Raw genomic sequence first — 23,599 nt, forward strand, 5'->3', positions numbered from 1 at the left:
GGGGGGGACCGGGGCTGGTGCCGCGGTGCTGAGGCCGTGTGTCCGTGTCGCTGTCAAGCCCTGCTCTACGGAGATGCCGAGAAGCCCGTGGAAACCGGCGCCAGGGCAGCCCCCGGGGCAGCGGAGCCGCGGCCGGCCTGTACCTGCGACAAAAAACCTTGCGGCTGCCAAAAAGCGGAGGTGAATTACGCCTTTCTGCACTCAACAGGTAACGGCGCTCCCGGGCCACGCCGCGGCTCGAAAACTAACCGAAAAACAGCGGTTCGGTCGGGAAATCGCCTCCGCCCGCGGTGCGCGGAGGCCGGGGGGGGCCCGACGGTGCTCGGCGGCGGCGCCGCGGAGCTCCGCGCCCCCAGCCCCGGCCCGCTCCTCCGCCTCCCCGGCACCCGCGGGCACCGGGCGCTTCTCAGACCCGCCAAAAAAAGAGCCCACACCACAAAAGGTGCCGAAATAAAATCCCGGCGTGCTGGAGGGAGCCTGCAGGTTGCTCTTTCTAAGGAGTACTGACAGCAGCGACCTTCTCGTTGAAGTCCCTGCGATGTAATTAAGGTTTGAGGGGAGGAGGGAGGAAGAGCGCTCCCTTACTGATTTATTTTAATTCGAGGTGGTTTTGCGCTTCATCTTTCCTGACCTTGGAGGGAGCGTCTCGGCCACTAAGTAGATCCCCGCTGCCCGCAGAAATGCGCTGGCCAGAGACGCTCCTGTTTGCACGGCAGACCGGGACGAGCTCTGTCCTGCGCTGCTGCAGGCGCCCTGCGCTTGTGCTGCTGCCGGCCTGACCGCTCCCGAGTTCCCCCAAATTACGGGGTTCCGCTACAGCTCGGCTCTGCCTGAGCTGTCGCACTTAAACACAACATGTCAGTGTGTGTGCACTGAGAGACTGTGCAGCATCGCCTCAGAAAAAGGCATTAAATTATCAACAAGTTACTTGCATTGGAGAGTCATGATGAAGGTATTTTTTATTGCAAGGCAAATGGCAGTTTTTAGAGTGCTCCTTGCAGCATTTGTTTCCCAATCTTTATTTTTCCTGAGATTCGTTTTACCTTTTTTCTTGCTCTCTCCCATTGTCTTAAAAATTGGTCTGAAATACTCTGTGGGCAAAATTTGCGATTTTAGGTAGGATGTTAAAACCTATTACCTCTCAGAACATTCCTTAAAATACAGTCCCACCAATTTGCTTATTAAATGAAAACGAAGTCCATTTGTATTGAACGCAGTGAAAAGATTACCTAAACATAAATGGGAGAAGCCTTTGTCCAAAATCTTTGCATATGGTCATAAAACAAAGTCAACTTTTCATTTCTCCGTTTCCAGATCTTCTGCCGGCATGCAATGGAGAAATAACAACTATGTCTTTCCTACAAGACGTTGTGGACATTTTACTTCAGTATGTGGTGAAAAGTTTTGATAGATCAACAAAAGTTATTGATTTCCATTACCCAAATGAGCTGCTCCAGGAATATAACTGGGAACTGGCAGACCAGCCACAGACCTTGGAAGAAATTTTATTGAACTGCAGAACAACTCTGAAGTATGCAATTAAAACAGGTAATAGCCATGCTCATTTTTTACCGTGTATGGTCTCATCCATTGATTAAAGGTATCATCTCATTTTATCTTGAAACGTTAAAGATTGAAGCAGCAACTGTATTTTGTCAGTTCCAAGCAATTTCTAGCCGAGACAGAAATCGTTTTCCTAAATGATAAAATACTCCAGCACCCTGTCTCTGTAGCTGTCAGTGCAGCATTGCACACCCTTTCCAATTTAAAATTAATGCTTCTGTGCATCGGAGTTGCCGAGTGTGCCACTGAGCAGCCTTTTCACCCTTGCGACTTTCCTCCTTTCCTTTTCATCCATTTTACATGTGATGGCCCGGGGATCGCCCCTTGCTCCCTGCAGACCCGGGGGGTGCATCGGGTGCGGAGCTCGGAGGCAGCCGGGACGTGGGGCGAGCGGGGTGGTTGTGTCCCTGCAGGGAGGCAGGAGGGACCTGCCGATTTAACAGGCAAAATCGCGATAAACGTCCTGTAAGTGGGAGCTCTGAGCGGCCATTTGCCGTGTCTCTCCCCTTACCTGCAGGACATAAAAATAGGAGAATTTGGCAGAACTGTGCACAGAAGTATTTAGGGGTTTTTTTTCGACTTCAGGCTCAAGCAATAAAAGCAACGCCCGAATTATTTTAGTAGCCTTTTGTTGTTGTTGTTTTTCACTGAGGAGGGCAGGGATGGGTTGACTCCTGCCTGTCTGTGACCCACCCCCACCCCCCCACCCCCATTAGTCATGCCCCTCTGTGGGCTTCGTGGCGTGGAGGCAGCGTGGAGCTCACCCAGGCGTGGGGAAGCCCCCGGCTCCGCACCCGGGGCCACCTTAAATAAACTGCGGCGGAGCGGACAAAAAGCATAGCTGCAATTAATGGCTGTGATTGAGAAATAATGTGGAGTGCGGGAGCTCTTAGTGAGAATTCGGATTGCTGAGAAATTGCTTAAAAATAAATGTGTAGCAATTACTGAAAGAGACAAAAGGCTGACTTGTGAATAGAGGTTGAGGGGAAAACAAAAACCAGGTTATGTCACCTTTTGGGAACAGAACAGACTGATTCCACTAAAGATTGTGGGGGATCTGTGTAATCCTCCTCTTTTAGAGGTGGAAATGGCCAGCTGAATTTTTTTTGATGTAGGAGTTGGATGCTGTCAAAACGTCTGTAAAATACTGGAATAAATAGTTAGATAAATGATGTCCACAGGAACAAAGTCGATCAGTCCAGTGATCCATGTGATGTGTCTGGGTAGGACATAGGAAACGTATTTTCACAGAATGCTGTGAAACACAAGATCTGTGAATCTGGGAAATCAAAGAATAGGGTTTCTTAAGCAATTTTCGTTTATCTTTTTTTTGTTATAGCCTGTTTCAGATAATGGACCTATTTCATTTTGTGCATCCAAAAAAAGACCCTTTAAAACAATGTTACCGTTTTTCTTCCTCCCTGTAAATATGCAAGGCTTTCGTTTCTTGGCATTTCAAAATTTTTTTTAAGGAAAATAGTGTTTTCAACGGTCAAGGAGTGGTGCTGGGGGGGTTGTGTGAGATGTGGCAGAGTGGCGGGTTTCGGTCGGGGGGTGCAGAGCAGCCTTGCTTGGCTGCCGGAGGGGCTCACTAAACACGCAGGGTTTACACCCGGAGCCCTTAGGCATGTGCTTCAGCATAAAACGCTTGAATTACCCTCAGAGGAAGGACAATGTGGTGAGATTTCTGGCGGCGGGGGTCTGCCTCTGCTCCCGCTGCAGGAGCCCTTTGGACATGGCCCCTCCTGGGCTGGGGGGGGGGGGCTGGCTGCGTTTGGCTGCAGGGGCCCGGGAGGCTGATTGGAAAATAAATTGTATTGCTTAGATTAGCCTCACAGCTGGATCCCCAAGTCCCACTACTGATCCCTGGTTGGGATTCGAGGAGCCGGATGGCTGATTTTTTGGCCGAGGGGCAGGTGTGGGATGCTCCCAGGTGCTGCCTGCATGCCATGGCTCGCTGGGGTGCCCGAGGGACCCACACGTGGCTTTGTACCCCCTTACCAGCTACCGGCATCCACCCCCAGCGAGAATTTTGTCTGAGGGAATATAAAAGGCAGTGTCTGCAAATGCAGGGAAAGATGGATGTGAAATTCGGTTACTGTGCGATGCTCGCTAGGGGAGGAATTGAAATGGGAGCGTTTAAGAATGGTTTGGAAACCCCAGGAAGGGCGTGAGGAGCTGGCGCTGGTCCAGCCTCGCTCCCCGGCAGGCCCCGGTGCTGGTGGCAGGCCGCGCGCGGTGGGGCTGCGAGCAAGGCCAAAGCCAGCGCCGCCGGCCGTGCCTTTATCCACACTGTCCGGCTCTGCCCGGCCCTTCTCCACTTCCATGTGGAGGCCGCGGAGGCTGCATGTTCGTGCTAGGGGATGTCCGTGCCTAAAACCGAGTGTTTGAGAGGAGGGCGTGTGGGGCGAAGGCACGTCCTCGGCAGGGAGAGCCCGGCCCTGCCTGTCCCAGTGCCTCGGCCTTGGTTCTTGCCCATCATCTCCCGATTTACTCTGGGATGTGTGTAAATATGTTGTGTATTGCTAAACCCACCAGTGAGCAGTAATCCTATTTTTCACATCTCCCCCCCTCCCCGCACCCTGTCAGTCTGTTTTCCAGTCACCTCTTTGTTCGGTGACAACGACGACAAAGGTTGTGCGTTTCAGGCAGACGGCACCTGGGCAGTAATTGCTGAGCATCTCTCGCAAACTCTTCTTACCTGGCCGGCGGAGCCTGTATTTTAACCAAAGCCACAATTTTCCATGGCCACCTAGTCGAGGAAGAGAGCTCGCTCCCGTTTTAGGGTATCACACGGACGGACAAACCCTTGCAGCTGAGGCTGGGGTCGGATTGGGGTTTTACGTTCTCTGCTGTTGCGTGTTAAAGCCGCGCTGCAGGAGGGAAGGGCACGGAGTGGAGGGGGCCATGTTACAGGTGTAGGCGCTGGGGGCTCAGCCGGCAGCCACGCCAGCAGCAGCAGCTCCTGCTCTCCCTGTACTAACATCTCTGTAGGAGCACAACGCTGCTCCCCCCCGCCTCGCTGGCTCCAGGGTATGGCTGCCCCGAGCCCTGCGTGCAGCCGGCCCTGTTCCTACGGCAGTTCCCAAAGCAGGAGGTGTGCTGCGAGGTTTCCTTGAAGAAACAAGCAGTGACAACAGGGCTGTCGCCTGGGGCTGGGCATGGGGCTGATGGAGAGCCGTTGAGACGCTGCAGCTGCAAATACGAATTCTGCTATCGCCCAGCTTTTCAGTGTGGATTTATTTCCAAAGCAGGAGTTTTTCAGGCCTCTTTGAGCCTTCCTGTGGCCCAGATTCACCAAAGGCTTTCAGCTCCTAATTTTCTGTTGCTTTCTGGTGGAATTTGGGAACCCGCTTGGAGCCTGACTGTGAGATTGAACCTGAGCTATAAATACCAAAATCTCCCTCAAAATCCCATCGTCAGGGGAGATGCAGTCCTCTGCAGGCAGAGCCCCTGGCGTGGGATCGCTCTGGCTTTGGCAGCGGTGGCAGGGTGCACGTGTGCCCCAGGCCCACCTACCCCACTCGGGAGCATGCAGGGCAGGGGCCGGATCCTGTTCATCCTGCTGGATCTCGGCAGCATCCCTTGGTGCCTGAGGGGCTTTGGCCACCTGTCCTGGGCAGCGTGGTCCCCGGGAAGGTGGCAGGTCCTGTCTCCGGTGGGGAGGGCTCAGTGCAAAACGCAGTCAGTCTGGATGGCAGCGGCATGGGGCTTGTCTCAGGTTAAGGGCGCAGGGAGCTGGATTTTGCGTGTGTGTGTCTCCAGCCAGCCCTTATCCCCTGCTCTGGTCTGCCTGCACAGCCCGATTACTCTGCCTTTGCGCGCTGCAAGGTGGGAGCAGGGGAGCAATTCCCCGTGCTGTTCTGCCAGCCATGTGTCTGTGCCTGATAAGAGGCCACCGGAGACCAAAGATAAGTTTTCTCTTGGTGCTGGGTCTGCGTTCCCTCAATCATCTTGCTTTATCTTTTGTTTTCTGTGATGGCAATAACAGTACGTTTTCTGTGGGTCAGGACAGGTGTTTTCCAAGCAGAGGCTGCCTTCCTTTGAGTTGGACGGCGTTTAAGTAATTGTGAACCATCCATAATTTGTACTGGTAATTATGCCACTTAACAGGGGCTTGCGGGGAGCAGCTAGTAAAAACAGAGTTTTAATGGTCCCTGGGTTTAATGGCTCTAGGCATGTTTTTAAGAGAAATCTCTACCAGAATTTTAGAAAAAATTAGGAACCAATTAGACTAACCAGGTAAATGGACTACCAGCTCATTGAGTATATTCTCGTGCATCATTCTGCTGGGGCAGCAGTGCTGGTTTTCATGGCGTTTGTTTAAAATCACAGTTGCGAGCAGCCAGGCTATTTGTAATTGCACTCTGACAGGGAAGAAATGACAAGGACCGCCACCTTCCCTGCCATCTTCATACAATCATCAGCCATTGAGTCATGTGCAAAGCAGTCACAAAAATGTTCCATTTTCTCATTTTGCCCTGTCTATTATAATCATTAGCCATTCATCACTGATGTTATATGTAATGGCAAGCTCTTCAGATGGTGTCTTGTGCGTGCCTTTCAAACCTAGCCAGGCAAAAACACATCCAGTGACAACATGTGACACACTAACGGGAGCAAACAGCTATTTTTGTGAGGCAGCGATGTGCTAATTTTCAAGGCATATTGAGAGGATAATAGGGAATGTTGGAATCCATTATTCTGCGTTCAGTGTAATTACTCTGATTTTACTGAGTTTGGAATGAGAAAGAAGAGAAATCCTGCCTTTTCCAAGAAATGTATTTATTGCTGTTTGTTTTGTTTTGTACCTTGAAAGCACTTCCTTTTCTATAGAAATCTGGAGGTAAATATACCGTTCGGCACTGAATAGTTTCATTCAGAGTCATCAGCCTTTTGATAACATTTTCCATCTTATGCAGGGCACCCTAGATATTTTAATCAACTTTCAACTGGATTGGACATGGTTGGATTGGCAGCAGACTGGCTGACGTCAGCAGCAAATACTAATATGTAAGTAGCAGATTTTTTTCCAAAGTAATATTTAATGCAATTTTACAGTTATACTCTAAAAAGCTGCTGTAGCTGAAAGAAAGAAAGAATACTTTTATGTTAAGGTTGCTGGGAAAACAATTGTCTGCTTTTTAAATGGTTGCTACTGCTATTTACATGAAGACTTTCAACTTTGTTCTGTAGGCTGTCTTCTATAAAATTTCATCATACTAACATGATGTCAGTTTTGCTACCCCCCAAAAAATATACAGAAAAAAATATTTTAGCATTTTGCATGCATAAATATGTAAAACAAAAGGTGTGCTAAGTGAACAGTTGCATTCATGTAGAGAGGTTATGTACAATCCATACTCAGAGCAGTTAGAGCCATGGCTTTCTGTAAGAAAGAGGTGCAGAATTTAAAGTGTGGAGTCTTTTTTCACTTTGGGACTAGGAAGCATTTTTGTGCACTTGCTTAGCTTCATGCACTGTCTTGTCATCATGAATAGGACTGCTGATGTGTATGCTTCTAGACATGCACACAGGTTTTTGCAAGGTGAAGGTCTGGCTCTGCCCAGCAGTTCTTGAATATAGGGGGCAAAGCCTTGAGCCTGGAAGAGATGGGCAAGAATTGTTTCGCTGAAATGGGTGGAAATGGAGTCTTAAGCACTCTCAGCATTTATCTTTCTAGACATTTGATGTCAAATCAGAAGGAAGATTATCAAAATTATTGTAAAACATAACTCTACCCAGTGCAAGATAGAGTATATTGTGGCTATAATGTAATGTAATATTGGAAAAAGATGTGTTAGTGTTGCAGATTAAAGCATTAAACATGGACATTACTACATTTCAGGTTCACCTATGAAATTGCTCCAGTGTTTGTACTTTTGGAATATGTCACACTAAGGAAAATGAGAGAGATGGTTGGCTGGCCAGGGGGCTGTGGCGATGGGATATTTTCACCTGGTACATGACATTTCAAGCTTTCTTTATTTTTCAGACTATGCTATATGACATCCCCTGTAGTTAAAGAGTAAACATAATTATGCATGTTTGCGAGGACACTTGCTAATAACTACCAGTGGCCTCTTTGAGATAAAGTATTGCATGTTTATGAATTTCAGGGATGTGATTATGAGGGTCTGTTTGAGCAAATTGCACTGCATTATAAGCAGCTGTAATGGCACATGGGAAACATAATCAGAAGAGACATTTGCCTTGCAGTTTCTCTTTGCCCCCACTTTTTATGGATTACGTGAAATATAAAGACTATTGTGTTAATAATGGAGGGAAGAAACACAACAATGCTCACCATCACCGCAGGGGAAATTGGAGCAAAGAGGGAAACATGTAGCATCCCTTTAAGTAATTTTGGTGGAGTCAGTAGGATCTTGCCGACATTACAGTATGCAGTTAGCTTTCCATGTGTGAGCTGGCGTGTTGAGCTCAGTGGGGGTACTTGGGTGGCTAGTTAATCTGAGTGCTTAAAGGCTCAGAAACCTGGTTCCTTCAGGGCAAGTCAATAAGGCAAAAAGTGAGTGTGATTAAATATAGAGAAATCATTGACTCTGACAAACACTACATTGGTAAGACTTTTTTTTTAAATCATTCCACTTAGTCTTTTGATTTATGCTCTTTGTCACCTCCTATCTTACTCTGGAATTTCATTGCTAAAAATTTTGGCCTATCTCACCAAATTGCAAAAAATTGAAAGAATTGACATTAGGCATAGCATCTTGGCTTGTCAAAAGATAACAGACTGGTAGCTGGTGGGGAAGGAGCCCTTCTGGAAAGAAAGTTCATTGACTAATGGAGAGGGAAAGAGTGTTCAGACTATTGAGCAAAGGAAAGGCCTCACTGATAACAGCCTAGGATATTCAGTTGTCCAAGGGCATGAAGGGTAAAGTTCATGCTGTGCAGAAGATCAAGCAAGGCTCATCTTAAATTTCTGACATGTGAATGCATATGTGGGAAGTAGTGCAGGAGTTTTGTCCTGGGCCTTTCCACAGAGGTGGAGAAAAATATAAGAATTTGCATTACTTCTTGTTGAGTCCTTATTTAAAAAGCACTGAGAGTGAAAGCTCTGACAGCTTTTACTGTAGTGCTTTGAGGTCCTGACCAAAACCATGGCCTCCATCACACAGGGCAGCATCTAAATGTGTATCACGAGCCCAGGACCTAAGCCAAAGTTTTTGGAAACTGGACAGGGTTGGTTACTGTCCAGTCCCTGGCCTGACTCAGTACAGCTGGTCTTCAGTTCCTCACCTTGCAGGCTTGAGCCACAGTAGCCCTGCCGGGCTGGGCAGGGACCTAAGAGGGGAGACAAGAGGAGTAGCAATGCTGCTCAGCCAGACCTGGTGGGCACGGGCAGCAGGCAGGGGTGAAAGGCTCAGTGCATGCACCAGATCTGCCCAAGTCTGGCAAACCGTGCTTGAGATAGTGTGAGTCAGGAAAGATGTATGCCTCAGGAGGAACTGCCACCCCTCCCGGGTCTGCGAGAGGTCCCTGCCTGACCTGGGGGGCCAGGGTGTTGCTAGTAGGTCAGATGCTGGAGCTCACTTCATCTAGCTGAAACCTGGGTGGGAACGGGCGCTCAGGCAGGTGTGTACCTGTGCTGGCCATTTGCAGTGCTGTCCCCTCTCGTCCTTTCTCTTTCTGCAATTTCTGGTTTGTTGTGCAAAGTGCATCTTCCTAATTCGCTCTCTTAAGGCAGCAATACCCAGTGTGCAGGTTCTGCTTTTTTAGGCAATTATCAAAATCATCTCTATGCTGTCTTCTCATTTCAAACTGTCACGACTTCAGCTGAAGATGTTACTGTTGCAAAGAAAAGGTTCTCGCTCTCTGCATTCTCTGGAGTGAAATACACAGTATCAATACATGCAAAGCGTAAAGGCCTGATTATGTTCTCCAAATTCTGTAGGTGTGTTTCGTCACCTGCAATTAACAGTGGGTGTAAACACACCTGCAAAATTAAAGGCAGAATGTGGGCTTATTAATAAGCTTAACGTTAAATGGCTAGGTAATAAATACTAATAGGAAATCTTGGTATTGAAGAAACTTAACAGTCTTGATTCTTTTGACACCGAGCCAATGACTTTGGACAAGATAGGCAAAATTTTTTCAACTTGGACACCTTAGTTCAGTCACCTAAATCATCAACAGCAGCCGTTACATGACATCTGCATTTTTTAGGGACAGGTACCCAAGCATTTCCTCTTAATCTCTCAATTTCTTGTTTTGTCATTTCTGAAAAGAGGTGTAGAAATATGTTCATATCTCTCAATATAGTTGAAAGGGGAAGAAAAAGCCTGATCTGTTCTGACCCCCATGCCAGCGATGCCATCCCTCTGTGGCATTTTCCCTTGGATTCACAGGAGGGGTCACAGTTTCTGTGGGCTTTCGAACAGTATATATATCTCCAGTGGGATAAACACAAACCTTACAAAAGTCAAAACGATGTTAAATTTGCCAGCACATATACCCTGCTGGTGTAACATGGTGTAACATAGATGCTTTCAGCAGAGCTACCTTGATCTGCTTAAAGGGTGGATTTTGTCTTATCTCACTTTGGCTGTCCAAGCATTGGGTGTCTACCCTGGGCTGGTTGCAGCACCTCCCGTATATTCAAGGGAGAGGGGTGGATGCATCCACAGGGCAAGTCATCCAACCTACCACAAACGGCTACCTTAGGATGAGCTGAACCATCTTCTGGAGTGCATGTCTTGTGCTCTTCACTCCATTTTTAGATGGATGAAAGTTGGGTTAGTTGAACTCTACCTCAGCTGCACTCTGACCTGTTCATTTAAAAGCCTAAACCCATGATCAATATACACCTTTGCTTTATATAAATATATGTGCATAAACATCAATATATAATCAATCTGTATATATATATAATATATATACAGGATAAAACTGCTGGATTTTATGTATACATGTCTGTGTGTGTGTGTGTTTGTGTGCATACATATGTAAAAGTACTCAGACTCTGCCTCAGGTTCTGCATTATATTCCCATAGTGCTCATGCAGCATTAAGGTATAACCAAACCTTGTTCCACTGTAGACACAGAGTCTCAGTTCGTAAAAATCTCAAAAAGGAAAAATGAAGTGCTTGGTTTTAATTCATGCATTGACAATTGAAATATGGGAACAGAATACTGGAGAGCTGTCATCTGAATACCCATCTTAAAGTGGGGTAAAATATCCATCTTGAAATGGGTGTTTTAAGTCAATGTATGCCAGTGATTTTAAGGCTAGTATTAGGGACATCTAACCTTTTTCCCTTGCTCCAGTCAGAGGACAAATAAAAAGAAAAATATTTGTTAGAATGACCTTTTTTGCCTTTCTCTCCCCACCCCACCCCCCCTCCAGTTATCCAGCAGATAGTGTCTGTTGGGACTCATTATGGGTTTCCTCAGACCCGGGGCATGAAACGCCACCCTGATTTGGGAGGGGAGAGCACACATTAGGTTGCACTTGGAAGCCCCTTGGGAAGTTGCCTTGGGGTGGCATCTGCTTGGGAGGTGGAGCAGAGTGGGTGTTACGTGTTGATGGCATACGGAAAGATAAGATTGGGGACTAAAGGAGAAACGGTAGCAAAAACGAGGTTGAAAGGAAGCCCAGATCATTTTTTTCAGTAGTACTTTTTGCATAAATTGTTATATGGGTGTAGTAGATCCTGTTATTACACAACCCAGCTGTGAGGAGCATCAGGAAGAAGAATCCGTGTTTCTGCCATGAGGCAGAAACCTTAACATTAGAGTTAGAAAAACCGTAGCAAGACTTGTCATTTGTTCTGCAATGATATTACAATGCATAGAAAAAGTAACAGTATATTACTGTGGACTCCAGGTGGTGCCATATCTAACATGTATGCTATGTTGATTGCACGTTTCAAGATGTTCCCAGAAGTTAAAGAAAAAGGAATGGCAGCTATTCCCAGACTGGTTGCCTTCACATCAGAACATGTATGTGTTTCTGTTTTTTCCTATCTGTTACATCTGCTTGTATGAATTTATGATGAAGAAAATAGCTAAACAGGAATTTTTAGTCAACTGTCTTCATTTCTGTTATTCCTTCATTGAGAATAAAAAAATGGGAAGGTGCTGGCTTTTTGATATATAGAGGGATGAGCTGAGCGGTTATCTGTGGCTGAAACCCAGGGAGACCAGGCTCTACAAACCACTGCCATTTTTTTGCTCTCACTTGTGCCTGTATAAATGTCGATGTGAATGGTAAGGACCACATCAAACAATGAGAGCTCATCATCGGGCTTCAGCACTTTCTGCCAGGAATGTCTTTTGTTCGGGTCACTGTGGGGGAACAGAAAATAATGTCAAATCAAAATGTTTCAAGCTGAAGCCACTCCTGCTGTTATTTAATGAGAGGGTGATAACATGCATGAAGACAGTAGTAGGGAAATGCTCTGTGTGTGTACAGCAGAGCAGCTGCGGTATACGGTGGGCAAGTGGGCTTTGCTCTGGGTTTCTGTCTGTAAGCAAAAGCTTCAGCACACTGGGGTTTGTCACAGGCATCTACAGGATCTGACAGTGCAAGAGGGGAGGGGAGGTGGGCACAGGAGAAATCAGAGTGGTCTGCATGGGAGAAATGCAGACTTTTTTGCTCTTTGAGCAACCATACAGAAGTCATATTTCTGTCTGTATTGGGGGAGGTTATTTCAGCTTTATGGCCATTTAAAATTCCTTGCAGCTTATAGTGGAGAATGCGTGTGCAGGAGGAAGGGGAAGAGGAAGGGTTGTACCCAGGAGGGGCTGTGATCTCTCTTCAGGCTTCATGGTCCCCTTCTAAATTTCTCTCCAGCTGTGTGGGCCCAGCCAGAAAGGACTCTTTCATGGCTGATGCCCAGTAGGATACTGTCCATGTTAAGTAGCAACACCCTCCTGTCTGCATTTTTTGACTTGCCAGAGAATGTGTTTCCATTTTGTGCAAGTGTGAAGAGCAAAGTGTCTTGAAAACTGATCAGAAATGCCTAGGAGGAAGTCCCTCTGAGGATGCCTTTCATGACAGTAGGGTGAGATGCAGTACACAACTGCAGGCTCCGTGTTGCAGAATAATTGTCCCCAAAGCAGTCAAAGAGAATGATATTCTACAAATGAGTGGCAACTCTCCAAAGTTGGCTGTACAGCTAGAGATGCCTTATTCATATGGAAGTTACAGACCTAATAAGTCTTGCAAATAAGGTTCAGCATGATTATTTAAAATAACAAATCCTATTAATCATTAGAGAATTTCATTGTATTCATAGCTATGGAATGTTAAACAATGAACCAAATTGTGCTATCAGTCTCAAAATAATGAAATGAGCTTTAATAATTGTGTTTTCATGCCAGGGAAGAAGCAGTCCCCATAGCAAATTAAACATTCCAAAATCAAATATACTAGAGAACCCATAGAACAGCATCTGAAATCCATTACATTCTAAAGATATCTTGAAATTGCAGTTTTGTCCCTTCCTCAATCAATTTTTTTTATATAAAGTATGTAATGGCACATCTTCTAGGGAAGTTAAGAAACCACACTACATGAAGACAGCACCCTTTAACCCTTAGTTGGCCAAAGGATATGGGATCAGGGTTTAACCTTCAAAACAGCAGAGGCTGTTACAGGAATTACAGAGGCCTAGAAGTACAATCCCTTTTTAGATAGGAAATGTCATGCAGAACCTGAATAGACACCAAGATATGAGAATGTCATTTGTCTGATTTACAACGTCATGCTGATCTTCTACTTTTAGACTCCCCAGCCTGAATCTGGTTTCTCTCTGCCACCGTTGGATGCTCTTGTAAGATGATGGCTATGGAACAAGCAGACTATAAGCGGGATACTATCATTTCCCCATGTTCTGCACATGTGGCATGATAGTAAACAAAGCTTAAAGTTATTGTATGTGTTCAGAAACTTGGAGATTTTTGTCTCAAAATTTTCAGTCAGAAGCAAAGGTTGCAATATCAGCAATTCTCAGACAAGAATTTCAGCATCACAGACCAGACTCTACTTCCATTTCTACCAGTCTAGAGCTTCCATTACTATAAATGAATGAAGTTACACCACAATTGCTGCCAATATTACTGTAATCAGAATCTGGCCTCAGTCTGATGCCCTGATAGGTTCAGCTGCCAGTGGGGGAGAAGGGAAGGGAGGAGTAATTCACAGCTCCTAAGTAATTCCCTTCCTAATTTAGGAGTGCATCATGTTCCTAAATTAGGAGCCTCACTCTGCACAACCAGTGAATAAAGGCACCTCTGGAGAGGCACTCGGAGCATCCAAATTAGGAACCTAAATATTCCTTAATTTAGATGTTCTAAATCAGCTCTGGGAGGGGTTCACCTACTTCTGTGCATTGACCATAAGAGAGATCAGCCTCCGGACATACGTAACCTACATTAGGTGCCTAAAATAGGTTATGTGACTATTCACCATGCATGTTCCCAGTAAGCAGATCTTCCCCGAGCTGTTCAGTAGGACCGTGACTTATCTCTCACTCTGCTTCTGTTTATTTCTGTTTCACCAGTGATGGCGAAGTACACTATAACTGCTTGGGTCGGTCTTGGCCTAGGTATAATTTCGCTGAGATGGATTCATCCTCAGGACTTAATTCAATCCTCTGTATTCACCAGTGCATCATCAGTGGTTCTTTCATCTGCACTGGTGCAGGAGCAAAGTGGTGTCCTTCAGGACAGCTGTTCTAGACTGTACATGATGCAAGAGACCTTGACTCAGGGGTAAAAGTGATGGATGCCAGCTGTAAAAACCTCTTTTAGTCTATTGTTTCAAACACAATGAAAAATTCTAAGATGAAGGCCTGCTCTTGTGTTCCAGTGCATCAGCTTTAGGCTGTTGTCAGTGTTCAGCTGAGCACATCTCTTTTTCAGTGTGGAAAAAGCAGCTGAAAGGGAGAGCTGCCTTCTCAGAATATTTTAGCTGATCCATTTGTCTATAAGGCAAGTCCTGTTGAATTTTAACCCATTCCCTGTTGTGATTTTGACCTGGCCAACTAGCACTCTCTTGAACAGCATCCAATAGTAGCTGGAAATAGTACGGAGCAGGGATCACCCCTAGCAGGCAAAAATGACAAAGTCGTCTTACCCTGAGGAGGAAAGGGGTGCAGAGGGGGAAAGTTTAGCTGTAGAGAACTAGTTGGGTTCAGGTTACAAAACAGCCTTTGGCCTCTTTATTGGTAGTATAAAAATAGCTTAAGAGACTTAGAGCTTTTCCGTGGACTTGGTGTTTAATTAGGGGCCGTACGAACTCAATCCACAGCTCAGAGAATGAAAAAAATGCTGGGCATAAGTGGAAAGACAGAAATTTCCTCATCTCCTCTGTTCTCCAACCCAGCAAGACTGTGCTCATGTAGTCCACATCAGCTTTCCTCGTTTCCTACCCCTCTAGCAGACCCTAAGGAGGAACACTTTGTCAGGTGCTCACCAAGGAAATAGCAATACAACTCCTGTCGTAGTTTTGGAAAAGAAAACGAAGAGTAAGAACTGGCAGGTGCTTGAGTCTGATCTGATAATAAGGGACCTCTTCACCCAGTTAGAGACCCAAGGGGACACAGAGAGGTTCTTTCTGCCTCTGCCATCCCCCCATCTGCACCGCTTTTGGGGTGGACTAGCTCCTGCCTGAGGCTTCACTGGGAGTGCATCTCCACTGACTGTGAAGGGACGGTCTGTTGGCTGCTCAGGTATAAGGTGCCAGCATTGCAGAGAGCCAGATGTACTCGGAGGGACCTCATCCTCTGGGGGAGCACTGGGAGCGCCTGTGAGATGTGGCTTGTCTGTGGTGGTAGGGGAGCACCCTCAGCAATAGCGCACGCAGCATCCATACAGCAACTAGATCGGAGGAGGCAGTTAGCAATAAATCACCTCTTCACCTTCTTGCATGCTGATTTCCCCTTGTGGACAAGCCCCATTACTTGCAGGGAATACAGCAAACTACACCGATAGCTGTGGGAGAAGAGTGGCTTTGGCAAAGTTTTTGTTGGAACAGTTTCTGAAACCTAATATGGAGGTTCTTGGCACTGAGGCAGAAGGAAATTAAAAAGTAGGGAGCTCCATAGACCTCCATTTCACACAGCCTACGGAAGATTCTGGTTTCGTTTCTGTGTAGATTGAAAAGCTGATCTCTAGTCCCACCACTTCATAGCACATAGTGTTGCCCTCTGGCCAGGCGACTTAGGAGACAGTTTGCAGGACAGCTACCTGCAAGAAGCAGTCCAGGGGGTGGCCTCTGTGGTGGGGCTTCCAGGGAAAGATTTGAGGAGCCTGAAAGTCATGTTTTCTGTTTGGTAGCATAAGTTACGAAGCCGTACATTATACTTCTGAGCGTACAGAGTAAGTAGGGAGTAGTTTTGTTTCCACCTGAGGAAACTAAAAATCAAACTTATGGATTCACACGTTCTTTCTTTGCACTACCTAATGCATAATAACTAGAAAAGTATTTTTGGTGGTATTTGAAGCCAGGGGGAAACAGTGAAAATTTGGTCTTATTTGAGGAGCAACTTAATTCAAGTAACACCATTCAAATCAAAGTAAAACCATTTTCCAGAAAAATAGTGCTTGAGGGAAGACTATCCCATAGGAGATATTCGTCATTTGGGTCTAATCCTTCATCTGGTTGATATCTCATGACTTTTACACTGCCACAGGATCCTCCTGAACTCAGTGCAACATTTCTTATCCACAGATAATGCTGTGAAACTATCTGCACTGGAAAAAAACAAGCGAGTCTTGCTGGATTAGAAAAGCAGTATGAAGTTACATATTTCAAAAATGCAAAAGATGGACATATTAGTATCTTGTGCAGAAACATCAATATATTCATTTCTCTCCTGACATAAACAAATAACTTTAAAAACTGAATAGCAGTAGCTAAAGGAAACAATAGCAAATATATATGTCATTACAGTATATTTAAAAATGTGATGGGACACAATATACTCCTTTTGTAGATAACTGAAGGAAAAGCTATAGCATACAATTAGGTGTTAAAGATAGGATTCGTGTCACTTTAATCTCCTAAAGTGTAAACATTTAATCTGAGTTAGTCTATACACTTTTTATAGCCAATAAAAAGATAGCAAGATCTGCAGCAGACAACTCATCCTTGTCTAAAATGGGTGCCAAAGCCTCGGGGATGAGGTGCCTTCTGGAGGTACCTTTTCTTCCCCACTATTGAGGGAGCCCAAACAGCAAGCCTAGACCAGCCACACATATTTAGATGATTAAGAGAGAAGTAGCCCAGCCTACACATCCAGGGATCGCACATTATTTAAAGCCCAGGAGAGGTGGAGAGGAAAACATGTTCACCTCCTTTGTTGGTGTGTGGCTGATAGGGTGAGGCTGGGGGTCCAGGTCTGCTGGGCACCAGGCTGCCAGCAACCAAACCTGCAGACCTCAAAGACGATTCGGATGCTGGATGGCTCAGCTTGCTCAGCATTTGGGAACTCGCTTCTTATGAGCTCCCTCCACAAAGCTTGTGCCACTCTGGATTTTTGTGAGCAAGGAGAAACGGCAGTCTGAAAAACCAGCCATGGCCTTTGGGGCTCAGAACATTAGGATGGTTCTTCCTGATAGCTTCAGCCGTGTCACGAGCAAGTAATTTAGCAAGCTATAAAAATAGAAGCATCTGTATATTGAAGCATTGTTCATTTAAGATAACTGTGCCATACTTTTCAGCATCGTAACATTTTTAATTATTCTAATTCTTCCTTTTCCCAAAAGGCCTATTAATTATTTCTCCTGTAATAAATTTACAATGTGTTTTTACTTTACAAAGCTAACTGTGGAAAAATGGCTATCGGGTAAACAAACCTATTCCTAACAGCATTTGAAATTTTAGACAAAGGGAAAATTCCCCTGGCTCAAAATCACCAATTTTTTTTCTGACCAAAAATATGCTTTTGTCACTAATATTGGCTAATACTCTATAACTTCTCCTTCACCACTGAATTTTAACCACATTCTTCTCAGAGAGAAATTGAGGTGCCTGTCTATTGGGGATGTATTTATAGTCTTCCATGCACCCATTTGCAGTGCATAAAGGGAGGGAGGGAGAAAGCCTCAGTGACAGCCCACTCCCGCCTGCACGTTGTCCCGTCTCTGGCAAGCACAGGACAGTAGTGAAACTCTGGACCTGCCAGCTTCTACTAGCCTGGTTTTTCCTTCAGGACTGGCATCAGGCAGTCTGCCCCATCCTCCCTTTTTGACTCGGGTTCTCCCACCATAAGACTTCAGATCTGTATAACTCCTACAGGGCTGTGTCATGAAAGGTGGTGTTCAAGCTCACTTCTCTACGTGGCCAAACAGCCTGTAGCCCCAGTATTGCCAAAGGGGTCACAATGAGTGTCCTTCTTCCCCATTAGCCTAGCTGAATCTGTCAGTTCTGTCTAACCAGTCTTATTTCTGCAAACCTTTCCTTCTCTTTGACCTTTATATTTTTCTATGTTTACCTTTATATTACACAGGCAACCAAATTTTCAGCACCATCCCAGGAATATTAAAACAAAGTTTAATATTCATCATCATTAGGGAAGTTTTCTTTGCTCTTAAAACTATATTTTTTCAATTTTCACTGTCGTCCTGGCTCTTTTAGAGCCTCTCAGGCAATTGGAGTAATTCCTCTGATGTTACCCTGAGAAAGAAATATAGAAGCAGTCATAGATCTGTGACTGTATACACAGATTGAGCAATTTCATATTCAAAGTTTGTTTAGAAATTGTAATTGCATTTGCCCTTCTGTGCACAGACTTCTGTATTTCTTCCCAATTTATCCCTAAACCTGTTTTGGTTCCTGACCACTGAATTCCCTTCAGTCTGTAAAAAGCCTGCAGGCAACCGAGCTATCAGCACTACATTCATTTTTTCCCCAATGCTGTTTTAGCAGTGCCGTGAGACTTGTCAATGAGGCAGCTGAACTTGGCCATATTCCAGTAGATGCCTTTGAGCACATGGGCTTAATTTTCTTCCTCATAGTAACCCATTCAAATCTGTATTTTCTTTTTAAAGGCACTTTGAATAGTTCTATTTTCTATTAGAAAAACAAATCAGAATAGTAAATCTATTTTAACTAGTTTGGAATAAGGAGCAAGATTAATCAACGTAATGTCATTGACTCAAAACCCAGTGAAATACATCTGTGACTCTTCACTCCTACATCTCTACCTGTATTTATATATTACACTACCCAGTATGTGCACATCAATTTGTATAATACCTAAATAAAAAACAGATTAATTTTTTAAGTATATAAATTCAATTCTGGCTTCACATAGCATATCAATGAACTGTCATTAAGCTGGCAATATTCTGTCTTTGTTTCAGTTCTTGCAAAGTTAAAAAATACCTTCCTAAACTTGGGAATTTTTTATAAGCCTCCTCATGGCCTCTCCTCCTCCCTGGTCTCATAAAGTTGCACTGCTGCACCATGGGTCTCAGGGAGACCCGAAACGCTGGGAAGAGACTTCAGTACTTTCCACGTGTAAAGGTTTGTGGATTGGTCACAGTCCAAGCCTTAATCTACAGTGCATTTGTACTTGGGAGAAGTCCCCTGACTTTAGTGAAGCTGATGAAGCCTGTGGAAATGTGTTTGTTCAAAAATTCAGTTTCATGAAATAAAGGACGTGCCATGAAAAATACCAGTGTGATGGCTAAGCAGGCCGCTGATGTTCAGTGTATAAATACTTTCTAACACCTTGTGACTCCAACAGAAAAACAACAGGGCAAACTCCGTATCTAATCTGAGCATACCACTAACCTGTAGTTTTACTAGGCTAGATAACAGCATGTTAAAATCAAACATCTACCAGTTTCCAAAGTGCTGGTGCCTGCAGGGGCTGTGCACTTTTCCACTCTCACAGACAGCAGATATCACAGGGCTTGGTCCACAGGGAAGGGGTAGAAATCTCCTCATCTGATGTCATTTAGCCTCCACTCCAAACCAGCAACCCTCACGCTGGATGAATCCTTCCCTGGAGGTGCCTGTTTCCCCCAGAATGCAGAGGGAGCTTACTTGATAACTTAAGCCTGATTAGACTAGCTGCAGTGAACCCAGTCTAATTCACCAAAACACTTAAGCACAGGCACAAATCCCTTGTTGCTCATCTAAGCACATGGGTATGCGTTTCATTTGATCATCATCTTGTGTGAAAGTCAGCCCGACATGCGTATTTACATTTCAGAACGTGCTTAGTTCAAGGGTTAGGATGGTTTGCCATACTAGCGCCTTAAAAGCTGATTTTAGGTCCAGGCAATATGGTCAATGGCTGCTCAATACACATTGTTGGTATACTGCAGTCATGCCCCATGGGGGAAAGCTATACCAGCTCACTGCATTAAAAAATATTAATGTCATATGAAAAATATCATTTACCTGAAGAAGTATTTTCAAATTGTCCATGTATCAGCAGTGAATCATGGCTCAAGAGCAATCTGAACTTCTTCAAAATGTCTGTGTATTGAAAGAGTCAGTGGACATCATGAAAACTTGAAGCATTTCAGCCAAAATGGTGAGATACAGGCATATGAAAAAAGGAGTTTGGAGTTGAAAATTACGGAACTTTAGCCATAGCAGTCAGAGTAGTCAGGACCCAATGAAAACTACCCCCTAAGCAATTTTTAAAACCTGGGGTTTTTTACTTGTTAAGTGGAATGTACATGTTGCAGTTCTACTCTTCTTCCTCTCTCTTTCAGAAAGTTAGTTTAGAATTGATTTCATTTCTCAAAGTGTTCATTATATACAGAGCCCTTTAGTGTGCAGTGGAATCCCACTGACTTCACGGCCTTTAAGTGATGCAGACGTGCGTAACCATCGTGTCCATCTCTTTCCCTACAGCTCTCTGCTGCTTGCATTGCCATTGAAGCCAGATACTCCCTTGACAAAGCAATAGTGATTACTTCTCTGCTTTGTGGTCTTCTGCAGACTATATGTCTTCCTTTCTTCTTTAACTTCATGGACACCTAAAAACCCCTCTTAGATTTTTATCTCCTTGATCTTTTTTATAGTGTTACATTCTAAGCTAATGGCACTGTAGTATACATAAAGAATTTCCGTTTTTTTAAAGTTTAATAATCTGTAGTTAAAATTACTTTGGACAATATTGTTACTGCTGGGTTTGAGTTAATACAAAATCAGATTCTTGGTGGTATAATTTGATATAAAACTATTTCATTACCATAATCACTAGGATTTAAATTAGAATTATAAACCAACACTGGCTCAGGAGTTAAGTCCTATGAGCTAGGGAAAATTAGGCTGACTTGCACTCCAGTATATAACTTCGACATTTTATTCTGTACATACAGATTAACTAATAGTCTTCCTAATAGCCCAGTTCTGATTTTAAGCTGCAGTAGCTCTGTTTATTAATGGGAGTTATTACTAGCTTTCATTGGCATGAGATCACAATTAGGCTTCCTATCTTAATTTCTCTCAGTATATTATTTGGCCAGAAGTTACATAGCAGAAGCACATCGCTCTGGATGCCACAAACTAAATGAATTCTCTAGGGGAGAATTTTTTGTTTCAGTAAATCAAGTTCGTAGCTGAATCCATACAAGCAATAGAAACTGCAGGTATGCATCAAGGACAGAATTTTGGTCCATCATCAGCCACAATTGTGTATTTAATATTCCAGGACTAAATCCAGATTAGAGTGATTGCTGTTTTTCTAATTGACTGTAGTAAACTGATACGAAGCCTCAAATTACAGTGAACAGTTTCCAAAAAGGCTACGAATAGAATTACTGCCTGTGTGGGACTACTTACTGAAGGGCCTGCAAGAGTGTAGTGTTTTATATTCAATTAGAAAAGAGATAATAATAATAATAAATAATAATAAATGTATTTTTTCAGAGTCACTTTTCTGTGAAGAAAGGAGCTGCGGCCTTGGGTATTGGTACAGATAGTGTGATTTTGATTAGATGTGATGAAAGGTAAGTAAAGATGCCAAATACAGCCCTTTTTATCGGTACATAGAACAGGTGCTCAACTCAGAGAGAGCATACAGGATGCAGTCAGCAGTTGGTATAATTCATCACAGTGCTGTCATCTTCAACAGCATTACACTGACTTATCCCACTTGAGGAATTGGCTCTGTCACTGGCTTCTTTATGAGTCAGTTTTGGAGCTCATCAAAAATCTTAAAAGTTCCCTTCCTCAGGAATTTCTGGTACTTAAGTTTTCTTTCATCCTAAAGTGAAACAAGATATCAAACTAACAATCATTCTTCACACATTCTGCTAAGAAACCGGGAAGAAGCTTGTTTTGGTCAAAACAGTGTTTAGAGACACTCACGTTTTGATCCATTAAAATGAGCTGAAGTGGACCTTCTATAGGAGTAAAATATGGAGGAACATTTGCTAATGTAAGTCTGTTTGTTTGCTTCATGCCCTCACCATCTTTCTCAGCTGGACTACATTTCCTGCAGTGCCCTTGATCGGGACATCCTTGCATTGGGATGTGGAGAGAAGGGTCTTGGCAGCATTGTGGGCAGCATGGGCCAAGGAGGAGGATGGCCCCTGGAAAGGAGTAGCACAGCAAGCACCTACCCTGCAGGTCCCATAGGCTCTACAAAACCGGTGGTAGATAACTTCTTGCTTAACTCACCCAACTAAAAGGTTTTGATTCTCTGTGAAAGCCCATTTTGAGAAACCAGAGGTATATTAACAAAATCAAAATGTTCTAATGAAGATTTTCAGCTTTAGGGAAAAAAAACTTTCTGTGGGACAAAAATTAATAGAACAATCCTTATTGATTGTAGTGAGAATCTTTTCAATAGAACATGCTATGAGTCCCAAATATCATTGTTAAAAGGTATTGAATTATTTATAGCTCTAGCATAAATGGAAGGTTTTGCTGCTATCAAAATACTCTGCTCCCACATTAAAAGAAGAGCACCAACTAAGCAATTTACAGTGCTAATCACAGCGCCTGCATATTGACTTCTGGACTTACTATCTCTTCATTAACAAAAGACTGAGCACACCTTGAAGAGGAATTAATGACAACATCAACACAACTAACACACATCAAAATAAACCTCTGATTGTTTCTATTCACTAAAGACAGATGTGGATCAATGAAGTCCTGTCTTCCTTTTCTTCTTGTGCAAATTCAGTGTGATGATTCTCTGTGAAGACCACAATGCTTACCCTGCCCACCCTGAAGTAAACAGCAGGATTACTGCATGTCTCACCAAATCCCAGCAGATGCTACTGGGACAAAGCAGGTTGTTTGCACGGGATGTGGGCTGGTGCGGTGGAGACAACCCTCTGTGAAGATGTGGACCTGTGGGAGCATGACAAAGCACCATGAGATCTTGTTGATGTTTCCAGCATGATCAAGCATACTTCCTGGTGGTTCTTCCCCATCCTGACCCACACCAGCCAAGTTTGCCTTGTTTTGCCATGTCATGGGGCTATGGAAATGTGTGGTGAATTTTAAGCCAGGAAAACATGCAGAAAATCATGTTCTTTCTCATCCCCCAGACTGGACAGCCATACATTGCCGTTGCCTTTTTTACTACCATGCAGTCATATTGGTAGCAGTAGTGTATTAGCTGCAGGTTTGGGGTCAAAACACTTAAGTCTGGTGTAGCAGCAGTGAAGACTGTACAGATGTGGGTAATATGAGAAGACTTTGACATTAACACTCATTCTATCCTCAATGTCCTTTTCATGCTGAGTCTCTTCTGCCTCCCCCAGTAGCCCCTCTGATGCTGCCTAGCACATCTCATGCAACCCCCTGCCACATTATCTGGGTGAGGTTTGTCTAAGGACAAGCCTATTATTTTGCAGAGCATTTTAAGTGTTGTAGGTCATCTGAGCTTAGGTGTTAACACATGAAAATGCTGTGCAAGTAAGCAGTGCTGTTGGCTAGTTCGCTAGATTTGGAGCAGGGGGGTTGTGTGCTGCAGCGTGTGTTTGGACTATACTCAAAGCTAACCTACTGCTTGCTCCTTGGTAAAGCTTGACATTGCTTATATGTTGCACTGTCCTGGCCCTGAATTTCTGCACGTACTCAATG

General features: G+C 44.3%; 1 protein-coding gene across 1 annotated transcript in view; it reads left to right on the forward strand.

Moving 5' to 3' along the window:
- The window catches only part of GAD2 (glutamate decarboxylase 2 (pancreatic islets and brain, 65kDa)), a 39,882-nt gene that overhangs the window by 506 nt on the left and 15,777 nt on the right, over positions 1-23,599 (forward strand). The window contains exons 2-7 of the mRNA XM_010562854.1: positions 59-208; positions 1,315-1,548; positions 6,486-6,576; positions 7,412-7,524; positions 11,411-11,526; positions 21,428-21,507. Coding sequence (XP_010561156.1) covers positions 59-208; positions 1,315-1,548; positions 6,486-6,576; positions 7,412-7,524; positions 11,411-11,526; positions 21,428-21,507 — 784 coding nt within the window. The remainder of the gene's footprint in view (positions 1-58; positions 209-1,314; positions 1,549-6,485; positions 6,577-7,411; positions 7,525-11,410; positions 11,527-21,427; positions 21,508-23,599) is intronic.

Source organism: Haliaeetus leucocephalus, unplaced genomic scaffold, assembly GCF_000737465.1.
Source record: "Haliaeetus leucocephalus isolate CR32 unplaced genomic scaffold, Haliaeetus_leucocephalus-4.0 Scaffold0, whole genome shotgun sequence".
Lineage (NCBI taxonomy): Eukaryota > Metazoa > Chordata > Aves > Accipitriformes > Accipitridae > Haliaeetus > Haliaeetus leucocephalus.